This window comes from Cyanistes caeruleus, chromosome 1 (genome assembly GCF_971803275.1).
Source record: "Cyanistes caeruleus chromosome 1, bCyaCae1.hap1.1, whole genome shotgun sequence".
NCBI classification, from domain to species: Eukaryota; Metazoa; Chordata; class Aves; order Passeriformes; family Paridae; genus Cyanistes; species Cyanistes caeruleus.
Window position 1 is genome coordinate 69,625,155 of NC_141701.1, and position 13,490 is coordinate 69,638,644.

General features: G+C 35.2%; 1 protein-coding gene across 6 annotated transcripts in view; it reads left to right on the plus strand.

Annotated features, from left to right (window-relative positions):
- DDC (dopa decarboxylase) overlaps positions 1-13,490 on the plus strand; it is a 73,955-nt gene that overhangs the window by 40,043 nt on the left and 20,422 nt on the right. For all 6 annotated transcript variants that reach the window (XM_023921845.2, XM_023921843.2, XM_023921846.2 and 3 more), the window contains 3 exons: positions 5,069-5,135; positions 7,263-7,357; positions 9,151-9,218. In XM_023921845.2, coding sequence (XP_023777613.1) covers positions 5,069-5,135; positions 7,263-7,357; positions 9,151-9,218 — 230 coding nt within the window. The remainder of the gene's footprint in view (positions 1-5,068; positions 5,136-7,262; positions 7,358-9,150; positions 9,219-13,490) is intronic.

Here is a 13,490-nt window from a genome sequence, read left to right on the forward strand (position 1 = left end):
GATAAGTGCCAAATTGGACAAAGAAGCTTAAATTTCACCAAGCTCTTTTGAAAACATAATCTTTTTACTTTTCTTGTTATTAACCTTTAGAGAATGTTCTTATGTAATATGAGGATGACTAGAATGAGAAGTGGGTTTCATATGTCCAGAATCTTGCTAATTTCTAGGATGACTAGAACTTGCCAGTCCTTAGGATGACCAAGCACATCCTGTCAATTGCTTTACTATATAACAAGATTCTGACTGAGGAAAAAGCATCTCTAGGGATTCCCAAAAGAACTCTTTTTCTGTGGGATACACCTATTGAGGTGAAAAACATGCCACAAGGCATGTTTTATTTCTCTGTGTTATGATCCCAGCTTATAATACCTTACATGGGATTCTGTTTCTGTATCTCACTGTTAATTTTAAATAATTACAAGTACAGCAGGGTATTACATCTTCATGTGGTAACTATAAAATTAGTGTCTTTTTTCCTCAGCTTTTGTCCATTAGCAAAAAAATGCAACTTGCCCCTCATAAATATTCATGCCTTACTAATTTTTCTATGCATAGCAAGAGAAAAAAAAAAATTAATTTATGTATTCAGTGACACCTTTACAAAGGGTGATTTAACTGCTGTTTTTCTTCCTCTGTTTGTTTAGCTGTGCAAAACAGGCTTTCAAAGACAGCAGAAGCTCTGCCTGAGTTAATACAGCCTGTATCAAGTCTTCCATTTATTTGTATACATAAAATATGTCAGCTTAGGTTAAACTAGATCTCATTATTGGTATGGTTTGCCTCTTAACTCAAAATGTGTGTTAATTCTCTGTCATGCTAAGCAGCAGTCCATGCACTGTATTAGTACTCCCTTTTCTGGCTTGCAGATTTCAAAAGCCTTTCCATTTCTTTGTTCTCGAGTAATTCGGTGCTGTTGTATTTTGTTCTGGCAACAAAGATATGCACATTGCCAAGGAAACACCTTACACCACTTGGTTCCTTGTCTCCCTGTATTCACTGATCCTTCATTAAGGACAGTGATTCAACATCAAAGCAACAGGTTTGATGGAAGAAATTCTGCCTGAAGAGACTTGTGACAGCAGACATCATTCTAGATGTCCTCGCATCCAAGCGTCTACAATCTCCCTTAGAAGCAAGAAAAGGTTTTGTAAGGTATTAAAAAGAAAACACAAGTAAATTGCAATGCCTTATAGGCATGTTTCTCCTTTTAATGAATAAATGAAGAATCATGATACTGAACTTGATAGCAGTGCTTTCCCTGTAGAGGTGAATGGTGGGTGAATCAGGGTCAGGTTTGCTTGATATGAAACAGGTTTTGTCATTACAGCAATATGTTAATTAAAGGTTTGCTTTTCATGCACATAGGATTTGGCAGTCAGCCTTTTTTGGGGAGAGGCATTGTCTATAAAAGGAATCTTTGCATTCCTACCCACTGTAAATGTCTTGTAGCACTAGTAATGTGTAATGTAATTTTGTTCAGTAAAAGCTGTTGCCACTAGCATACCCAGATCTCTACTTTTGTTTTCTTTCTTTTATTTCTGAGTTCATACTTGTGTTAATTCAGCTCTTTCAAAATAATTTTGCAGAAATTGAAACAGATATTTTCATATGGTAAGGCAAGCAGACTGTGCAAACAAAGCATTTAACTATGTCAGGTGCTGAGGCACTAAAGTTGCTACAATCTACTGAGGAGCCATTTCCCAGCACAAATGATGTGCAGCCCTTCACCTGGCTCTGAACTAAGGGGGAGCTTTAAAACATGTACTGAAATCATGTCCATTTCATTAACACACACTGGTGGTTAAGCCTGTGTGTAAATGCCTCTCTCAGTTGGGCCCTGAGCTCCCAGCTTGAGACAGGCCTCTGTGTTGGCAGAATGTTGTCTGGGATGCTCAAAAGTGAGGACTACTAAGTTAAGCACTTCTAAATTCAGATAGAGTGTCCACTGCATTCAAGCCTAGCTCACGTAAATGTATATAGGTGGCCTGTGAGCTTTTTGCTTTCTTTTGTAAGTCAGCACTGACAGATTGCAGCTGGCATATACAATGCACAATATACTTCAACAACCTCAACTAGTATAAAGCTGCTACAACACAATTGCCTGCTGCCCAGCATGAAATCTCTCTGATTCTAGATGTAATGACGCTTCTGAATGTGATCCACAGGATATTAAGCAGTTGTTTTTTTTAGCCAGACTCACTCGGGAAAGAATAAATCAGAATCAGACTGACAGAGATGCCATCTTTTCAGTAGAACACTTAGATCCTGGCTACAGATTTCCATTTGGAAGAAGCATTCTTGAGATACACAGAGATGTCTAGGGTGATGTTTCTTAACCCACAGTTTGTGAATGATTGCTGTTCTGTGAAATACTGAATGGTGGTTTAGAGAACTGTTGCAGTTTTCTTCAGGCCACAGACATTCTCATGAGTACAGGCTGGCAAAAACTGAATAGGAGAAAATAAAAACAGTATGCAAACTTTGAAAGTTCTGTCTCAGTTTAGTTATTTGCAAATGAAAAACTTTGTGGTGGAACGATGCAAAATGTGTCCACATCTTTTTCAAAAGCTGTAGGAGGTCTTCCAGCTGAAAAGATTGAGAGTAATTGCTCTCAGGAATCATAAAGATTCATGTGTTTCCCAACATAGCTCTCCATTTCAGGAAAGTAATACATGAGATGACTAAGTTAAGCATTTTAGCTGCTTTGTATTCAGAGCCAAGGGCTGAGTCAAATTTGAAGTACACAACCTGAAAAGGAAAAGGCCTGCAGGCTATATGGAGCCATCAGTCCCATTTCTGTGATGCAGTCTGTCCCCTGCCCTTTGCACAAATGTGATTTTTCTGGTGTTACACAGGCTACAAATTGAGTTAGATTAATTCTGTTGTACTGAGGTGGGGTAATGGCAGTCCTGACAAGAGCAGACACTGTCACTCTAAGTGGTTTCTGAGAATTAAAGCAAGTAGCTTTGAGGCTTAGACACCTGCAGAGAGGAAATCAAAATTGTTTTATAAATTGAGGTATGCTTTACAGAATAAGCCATTATTTAAACAACAAAGCACATGTTTGAACTCATATAATCTCTCACTGAAAAAACATACTCCTTATCTTGATTTGGAGAATACCTTAACTGCAGTACAAAACTCATAACACTAATATGTAACTTTTTGTTGTGAAATTTCCATCATTATTTTAATTGCTAACCAAGGCAATTTCACTCTAATGTTGTTAGAAAATTCATACCATATTACCATAAAATATATGTGTAAAAGGAGAGTTAAGTCTATAGTACGCTCTTTTTATTTATTTCCCACTCCGATGGGTTAACCCCTATTTTTTATGCATATAGAAAAATTGGCATTTTCATCATAGTACCCTCCATTGTGATAAATATATTTTCACTTCATACACACGTGCCTTCTTAGGAAAAACAGAGACCAACTTTTTTCCTCGTATTTAGAAGAATACCCTGCAAGCTTTTCAAAGCAGCCTCTCTCAGAGTGTGATTAATCTTCCAGAGAACTCTTAAACATACCTCAAGGCACTTCAATTTTCTGTCCTTCTATAGTCTCAGAAATATAGGAGGGCCCAGTATAGATAAAGATTAGATTATCTTGAAGGAAAAATATGTTAGGTCATGATTTTACTAATTATATACATACAATGTGCTTCTCATTTTCAGAACTGTATTTGTTTCAAACTCCAGTTCTTAGTGGCTTAATATAGAAAAATACTGAATTGTTCCTTTTTTATTTTAATAATGACTTTTTTCAAGTTTTGCTGTGACAGAATGTTTGTTTCTTGAAAAGTCTAGTGGATGGACATGAATAATTTAGGTTTTCCTTTTTCTTCTTATTGGTCTCATCATGAATTTGCTAAGGGACATGGGCACACATACACGCAGAAAAATGTGGCTAGATCCAGATATATAGGGAAAAACTGTAGGAGCAAAATATGTTGCACTGACAGTGTACTTAGCAGAAAAGGTAACTAAAATATAGTAAAATACTAAAATAAAAAAAGCAAAATTCTGGGTTTGGCATTTTTATAATCATCTCTTAGCTATACTGTAGTTTATGTATGACCTTGGATAAATTATCTAATTCTTTTGTACTTCAGTACTCTGGCTAGAATACAGCATACTTTATTTCTCTATTTAAACTATAAAGCGTCTTTTATTATGTAAAAATCTAATAAAAAACAAAAACCATACTCGGCCTTTATTAGTACTTTCAGAAATAAGGGTATTTGAAACGTAAGTGTAGCAATGAAAATAATGTCAGTTTATATGCCTTTGGTAGTTGAGATTTTTATTAAAATTCTACCTGCATATTCCAAATAAATTACAATAGCTCATTTTCACCTAGTTTTATTCTCTTTCTACTGTGAAACTTCAGTATTTACGTTACCTCTGTTTTTAGCCCACTGGTCACACAGGAGGATACATTAAATGAGACATGAATAGAACAAAGGAAGAACTGTTCCGGTGTTTTAGGATGAATCTGGGAGAAGCTTCTCTGTGAAAGTCTTGCAAGCCAAATAGTGAACATATGCTACTAGTGAACAGGTTCCAGGTTGCATATCTCTTGAGCATAAACTGGTTACAAATCTCTGTTCCGGAGCTGTGGCTGTGAGCAAGACATCAACATTTGTCGATCTATTCTGTCAACAATAATTCCAGCACCTTTGAGTTGCTCAAGTTCAGAATTTCCTTCTTTACCATGAACTGCAAATGATTTTGATGGGATTTTCATATGTTAGGGTAGTGTTGAGCCACACAATAAATATGTGGAGCATATAGAAAATACATAAAATACAGCATTAGCACAACACTGTGCCTATACTACAGTACTTACCACTCAATTTTATATGAACATTTTATTTTATGCATCTGCTTCAATGGACTGTTATGGGAGCTTTAAAAAAAACCTACCCACAGTCTTAAAAGTTCCACTAAGGATAGGTAATGACTAAGATCTTTTTTTTTGTTGTTTATAATATCTATTCTTTTTGGTATTTTTCCATGCTGTAACCCTTTATTTTTCTTTTTTTTTGTTATTGGCTCTGCAGTTCTGTGCAACACTGGGAACCACCCCTTGCTGCTCCTTTGACAAGCTGTTAGAGCTGGGTCCTATTTGTAAGTCTTTGCTGCTTCTTTCTAAAATTGCAGATACCAGTTTAAACCATGCTGAGTCATTTCCAGGACATGCAGCGTCAGTGTCCAAATACAATAAAGCTACTTATAGATGAGACCATCAATTATAGTTTTATTTCTAATATTAGGTCAAGCAGCAAATGTACTTTCTCAGGCTGTTAAAAGAGTTAGAGGACATTGCCTTAAGGCTTCTTTTCCGGGGAGTGTGGCAGGGGGGAGGACACATTATTTTGGAATACTGTCAGATAAGGATTACTGTGAATGCCTCTGTTTGTAACACACTTATTCAAGCTCTTCTACCTGCAAGGGCATCAAGAGCAATGCTGAATATCAGAAGAGTTGAACTCTTAATTCTGCTCTGCACCAAGTGTTTTGTTTCTGTCTTGTTCTAACAACTATAAAAGGCAGGGAAATATCTACCAAAAATCCCCATCTGTTCTTAATCCTTACTCTCTCCTTCCCAATTTCCTTCTTCTTTCAAGAAAATAGGACAAATTCCAGTGTGTTTAATACAGTGATCAAGTCATGGACTCTTCGTAGGTATTTCTTTCTGTGTTATGGTTTATTGTATCTAACTTTGATCTGCAGCAGGACTTGGTCAAATCATGTTTGCTGGCTGATTAGAATGCTACCAAAGCATACAATATCTCTTCAAGTGTACATTTAGAACAGGAAATCCATAGCTGTAAGCAGCTGGAATCAACTTCAAAGAAACACAGCTTAATTTGAAGTCCTGTTAATTTATTCAGGTGGGGTTGTAAACTTTGGGGCTTGTATGGTGGTCATTTGCTCTATGAGGTTTCCTGCCTTTCACACAAAACCCAGAGACTCAGTTTCTCCTAATCCTTCTTTTTAAACAGTTTCCTAATAGTCTACTTAGCAGCTACAGATTATTTTGCTGTTTGTATTATTCCTATTATTAAAATAGTCACACCGATACATTTAGGTGTAGCAAGTAACCATGTGTTTCACTTCAATGATTCCCTGCTTGTGCAGCAGAGCCCAGCAGAAGGATGGTGTACCAGTGAAGTCAGAAGTCTCATGCTAGCTTTTTTTGCTTAATTTTTTCCTTAGTATACATGAGGAGCAGTCCTATGATATAAAAGCAGCCTCTCAAACCAAGTATATTGAAAAATAGATAATCAGTTAAACTTTCAACATGCGTTCAAATAAACCTAAGTTGTGGATGTTGTGAATAATATTGTATTAGCTTTCCCAGACATTAATGCAAAAAGAAAATTCAGTTCACAACAATGCAAATTTCAGCATGAACTTGGTGCCCAACTGCAGATCTCAGTGGATATACCTCTGTAAGTGGAAATAACTACCAGAATTATTTGGTGGCCAGTGTAAAGATGTAATGTGGGCTTCAGCCGTTAACTGATAGACCACAATTGTTACTGAGTGCATTAAAACAGTGCATAGACGGTGAATACATTATTACAGAATATACGTGAGCTGCTCATATGCCAAAATATTTCTGCAGAAATCATTCAGTGGCTAATCAAAAGTAGCACTTCCTTAGAATTTCAGTGCTTGCTTTTGCATGTGTCTCTGTTCTTGAAATAAATAGTTTGCTGCACATAGTTCAAAAGCCTGTGCATGCACATTTATAAATATGTAAAAAGTACTGTTTAGAAAAGTGTTTGTGGTTCATGAGTTAGAAGTGGAGAGCACAGCTAATATTCTATCTCCTCCTGCTGAAGTAGTTTTATTACCATAGAAATGATAGCTAAATCTGTAGATACATTTTTTTTAAAGTGTATTTTATAATAGTTCTTAAATTAAAACCACAAAATAATTTATGTTGCTTAATTTTATTAAGATAAACCTAGAGATTATGACCCTTATGGGTCCTTTCCAATACAGGATATTCTATGGTTCTGTAACTTTTTTTCCAATAGAAGTGGGAAGGAAAAATAATATGTTATATATACATTTTATAAATTAATGAAAACCCAGATGGTGGAAACATTTAATATCTTAATTTAATTTTAAATTGGGAAAATAAAAACATCAAAGAGAAATCTCTCAGGCACTTTGTTTCATGCAAAATAATTGGGCTTTTTAATCTGCTGTTTAATTTATTTCTGTCAATTATTTTTTTAGGTAATAAGGAAAATATCTGGATGCATATTGATGCAGCCTATGCGGGAAGTGCTTTCATCTGCCCTGAATTCAGGCATCTTTTAAATGGAGTGGAGGTGAACGAGTGTTTTTTTCTCTATCAGCCTGCTGAAACCTTGCTCTTTTGTAGAATTTGTGTGTTTCTTACACACCCAAAATTAATGGCTCTTCCAGAATCTCTGAGTAAGCTGCACCTCAGTTTGCACTACAAATCCCTGCACGTTCTATTACATTACTTAAATTTTTAATGGTTTATACTGGGAGTATGCGAGTACCCCTCTATAAGAAGTTTGTCATTCAGAATAACAAGTAGTACTGAATCAACAAATAGAAAAGAGGAACTGTTTGCCAAATATCGCTAAAGACGTGTTTGTAACATCCTAATTCTACATTACACAAAAAAAAAGATAGAAAACAATAATTTTGACAGATTAATGAGCTCATTTTGTCTGGTTTTCTTCTTACATCCTGAAAGTCATACAGTATAGAGCCAGTAGCTGTATCTGAAACAGACAGGGTTTAATAACCTAGAGACCTAAATTAAATATTCCCCCAACAGCACTGCTGTTCCTTTTCCCCCGCCTTGCTGAACTACTTGGCATTCAGTTGCTTAGATAAGAATACTTCAATTTCCTGCTGCTCCCCTCAGTCAGATAAGTCCTTGTCTTCCATGTCAGTGAAGAAAATATTACTGTTTGGTAAAGCCAGAAGTTTAAACAGAGGACTGATAGGCAGTGACTAATGAAGGAGAGGAGGGAAAACCCCCTCACAAATAAAGCATTTCTTTCTGTCTCTTTTTTATCAGCAAATGAAGCTTGTTGTAATTTCCTGTGGGGGAGTATTTTTTAAATTATTGTTATTGGTTCCTGAAGGAAATGAAACAGCATCCCTTGTCTGGGCCAGCATTTGTCATAAGAGTAAATATTTAATAACCATGAATAGGTTTCCTACCTTACGTAGTGCAGGAAGATAGCTAGATAGATGTATAGATAGGTAGAGAGACAGACAGACAGATCATCTCTTATTAGAGCAATTGTTAATTGTTTACAGGTGACAGGGAAGGTTATGAGAAGCAAATGAGAACAGAAGAGTGCTATATGGAGTAGTCAGACCTTGGTGCTGCCAGGTCCCCATCCCCAGCTTTTTAAGGCTGGTGACTTCTGCCTTTGTTAAAACAGAAAACATGGATGAAACCTTTCCAAAATGGTGTCCATCTTACCCATCTGGGTTTCTTCTGATGCCCCACCTAAATATATCAAGTAAACAAGGCCTGGCACATGGTGTATAAATATGTATTTATTGCAAGTGCTTACTTTTTGGTGGTTTTTCTTTTGATTTAGATGAAGCAATAATTCCTACAAAAATAAAATTTCCTCATCAGTTGTGATTTTTTGAAGGAATATGTGTAGATTCTGAATTACATACAGAATTTATTGCTATATATTAATTTTTTATGTTTTAGTTTAGTATTATTGGAAGTAGAAAGCTTAGGGAATTGTTTTTTTATTGGAAAATGTGATTATGAACCCCAGTGAATGTTTCTGAGTATGCAGATTAATTTATTTATTTAAGATCACATTAAGATACACACTTTTCCGTAGCATACATATTAAGAAAGTATAATTGTAAACAAATGCTCAAAATGTTGATAATACCACTAGCCTAACTGCATACTTAAGATGAATTCACTCCCAAAATGAATGAAGATTTAACTACAACAGTTACTAAATAAAGTTACATCCATATGAACATTATAAAGATCTAATTCAGGAACTGATTCATAGTTACACAGACAATTTGACAAAGTCATATCATTAGCACATGGATCCTTTACTCTTTCATAATTCTGTTTTTATTTATCCATTCTCAGTTTGCAGATTCATTTAACTTTAATCCTCACAAATGGCTGCTAGTGAATTTTGACTGCTCTGCAATGTGGTAAGTAATACATTACAGGTAAACATTTAAAGAGACAAAAATGAGGTTATATTAGTCTTCCTTTCTAGCAGTAGACATTTTTTATATTTCTCAATTGAAATGAGGAGAACTGCCTAACTTTAAATCTTATAAATTATTTACAGATTCAGATTTTCAATCCAAGTTTCAAAAACTTGAAATTTCAAAATAAGCCTGAGCTCTGTATTATGTTCCAAAACTTACTTAAAGGATATTGGTGCATGCTAAACAGGGCGCTTTTTTTTTTTTTTTATTCCTTTTCCATAAAATTTTCTTGGTTTGATTCTTTTAAAAGCCTTTCTAAAAATGTTTAAGGTTTGGCTGATGAAAAGCAGCTGATTTCAAAAAGGCCTATTTATGTAATTTTGTACTGACTTTCAGTTTTCTCAGATGATGACATCAGAGATATTTGGATATTAAATGATGCCAAAATAGAAATCCATAGACATACTTTCAAACAAAGTGAAGTGTCATGGCAGTAATAATAGCATGGTTTTGTTAAAAACATTCCATAGTATATGGTCCTGTTTTATCCCAAACTAAATGATTACCACCATCACAATTAATGGTACTTATTAGCAAAACATCTATTCAACAAATGCAGACTATTTATCAAAATAAATGAAAACATTAATTTCAGTTATAATAGAACAAAATTTGCAAAAGCGAAAAAAAAGAAGACTCCAAAACATCTTCCAGAAATAGATCACCTTATTTAAGAGGGATAAATGTAAGACAGTGATCACTCAGTTGCTTTTGGTTAACCTTTGTCTCTTTTTAATTTCGCTGGCAAAGTAGACTTTTCAGGTAATATATTATGGTTTTTATTTTAGTATTTCAGCTGATGTAGGCATTTTAAATCTTTCAACATACTGTGTTTTTTTTCTTTTCCTTAGGGTGGTTGGCTTACATTTTGACCCTACTTTATCAGTAGCAGCAGCACCCCATAACATGCTGTGTCTCTGTGTGTAAAGAAGTAGAAAGATGATGAAACAAACTCCTTCACTAGTTCCTCCCATCTTTTTCTCATTACTCAAAGACATTGTTAGAAGTTTGCAAATTAGACAATGCACTATCATTCTCTTCAGTGTTTGTAGAACAATTAGGAACCACAGTCAAGTCCCTAAGCGTTTAGTTTCTCATTAATTCTGATTTCCCTGAAAATCCTGTGGAACTATGTTAAAGGTCTTTTACCTGGCTTTCCAGTAAAACAAGTTATATACAATCACACTGTGAGTTCCCATCTCAGGTGATTTTAGGTTATTCATAGTAAAGCTCAGATTTTAAACTTAGAAAAATATTTTTTCTGCATTTTGTTTCCTGTTGGGTTGTTTTGTTTTGTTTAGATAAGCCATTGCTTAAAATGCTTGTTTTCATAGGTAGGAAGATTCCAGTACAAGGACTCTGAGGAGACCTTATAATGTCTCCTTACTCAAAGAAAAAATTTCATAACTATAGCCACTCGGGCTTCAATTCAGCCAGGCATTTATGTATAGGGGTTATTCACATAATACAGAATAAATGTACACTTAAACTCTTTGACTTGAAACCAAGTCCATTTTCCAGCTAATTCTAAAGCCCACATCCAAAATTCATCTGTTTTACCAAAACTAACACTCCCGGAGAAGGTGAAAAGTAATAATAAATGATGAAGGATGGTAAAAAATAAGTAACTGTGTAGGATACATAGTCCTCTTAAGATCCATGAAAATTATTATGTATTGTAATATTATATCTATTATAATTATATAATATATAATATAATATATATAATATATATTAATTTATATTATATATTCATAATATATTAATATATATAGTAGATATAATATGTGCTATATATATTATATACATTATATATTAATATATAATATATGAAGTATTATAATTATGTATATTATTAAGATCTATGATAATATGGAAAGAGTTCAGTAAACACTGAACACCATTTCAAAACAAAAGTAATCTGAGTTGCATTGATGGGCAATCTTCAAAATAACCCTGACTCCTCAGCACTTTCCCCAGTAAACATTTGAATTTCTTTTCACTGCAAGCTGATTAAAATAATCTACCCATTAGATCTGTAATGTAATTATGTAACTACTCAGTGTGATATGTGGCACTGATGTAGTTTCAGTTTTGGAGACAATTTCATTATAAAGCTTTTGCAAAATATTCTCAGACTTCCTGATGTAAAGAAAAGAGCTGTTAATTTCCTATAGAAACTAATTTAGTACAGCCAGTCCAATAAGGGTGTATTTTATATATTCAAATATTAGAGTCCTTTAGAGACTTTGTCTTGAAACTGTAGTCAGTTTTTCCTGACTTGTTTAATTGATACTCGAGAATATTACAAAATAGGAAGAAGTGTCTTCATTCAGAGAGAATGAAAATAATAATAATCTTGCAATGTCTTGGTGGTTTTGACTTTTATTATTCTTTTCAGGGTTTAAGTGTTACCTTTTGATTGGGAAGGGTCTTTTTGTAACTGGAAAAAGGTTCTTACAGGAAATACTTACCTGTAGATCACAGAACCTGTGTTCTCTTGGGTTAGAATAATAGTTTGGGTTGGAAGAGAACGTAAAGATCGTCTACTTCCAAGCCCACTATCATGTGCAGGGACACCTTCCACTAGCCCAAGTTACTCAAAGCCCCATCCAGCCTGGTCTTGAAGACTGCTTAAAATGAAATTGTATTTTACTTCCTGACTTCAGTTGAACAAGCTTGAACAATCTTCTTGAAGACAAACTGAAGTGAAATTTTCCTGCTGGTTCATAATATGAGGCCACCTTTTTATCTGTCATTAAAAATGCACAAAATACTGCTGAAGTAAAAGCTGGAGATGTACAATTCAAGTAAGTCACTTCTCACAGATTTTCATCACTTATTTCACCAGGAGTATTGTTGTGCATTTTGTATTATGAGTACATAATACGTGAATCTGTACTACTTATGCTAGGTCTTGGTCTATTAGCATAACATCCAACCTTAAAAAAATTCTAGTTTACCAATATAGTTCGTGAAATACATATTCACAGGATCACAGATTTGTTAGGGTTGGAAGGGACTTCTGGAGATCATCTAGCCTATGATTTTCATCTAGGGAGGTAGTCAAGGAGCATCTTTCACACTGGTAGATGGGTGTCTCAGAGCCCCTTTAACAGAGAGTGACCCACTATAGTGGCTCAACTTTTCTTCATACAGTAATCACCATGTGGCTCCTGATGTAGGCTCTCCTTTTTTGCCTTGCTCACAGACATCTAAAACCTCTAAAGAATCATACCTGATTTTGATCTGAATGTTGGAGGGTGGAGGTTCGAGTCCTGCTTTTTTTGATCACCAGGGTCCAAGGTGTCTCAAGCTCAGTGTTATCCACTGTAGGTGTATATTTCTGGAGCCACATCTACCTCTGTTTCAGTCCCTCTGCTACCACACAGCCTGTTAGCTCTGTCTTGTAATGCAGCCATCTGACAACAGGTCATCCACCTGTGCACACCTTGTGCAGATACCAGCCTTTTCTCCAGAAGAAGTATCTGGGTATCCATTGAAAGCTATCAGCTTACTGACATCTCCTCCTTTACCAGTTCTGTCTTGGTGGGAGCCAGCTCTGTCTGAGGTGGGAGCCCACCATTATGATGGAGACCTTGAGCACTCTGGTGTAAAACTCCTGAGCACTTGGGACTCACCTGAGGTGTGGGCCTACTTGCAGAATGTGGCAGCACCCTTCCTGTATGCTCTGCCTATGGAAACTTCCATGTCATTTTTGTGTCTTCTAAGCTAGATGTTGCTGCAGAATAGTTACCTGTTCCATTGTTTAATACACCTTCTTACAGGAGAAGAAATTAAGCGCTCACAAAACATCTAAAGACATTGCTTGTAACTTGGATTAGCTGCATAGAGAATGAGCTACTGAAACGGGAATATATCAAAGTAATCAAACACTTAAGCTACAGTAGAACAACCTAAAATTTGTTAAAAATATTTATCCTAATTAAAACTGGTTTTGGTTATTGTTTTCTTCCTTTTGTCCACAGGACATTTCTAGCAATAATTAGGTTATTAAGTGTTTTTATTTTATCTGAAAATCTGTTGCTATTTTTCATGTGCCTAAGTTTATTTATTTTCAGCTATGTACTTCCCATACCTAAAAGCAAATATGTTGCTGTTGACCTTGGTAGTTCTCTGACCTTTAGTGAGAGGAAGGCTTTTTTTTGTTTGAATAAGATGCTGCATGACCACAGCCTAGATGTGAAT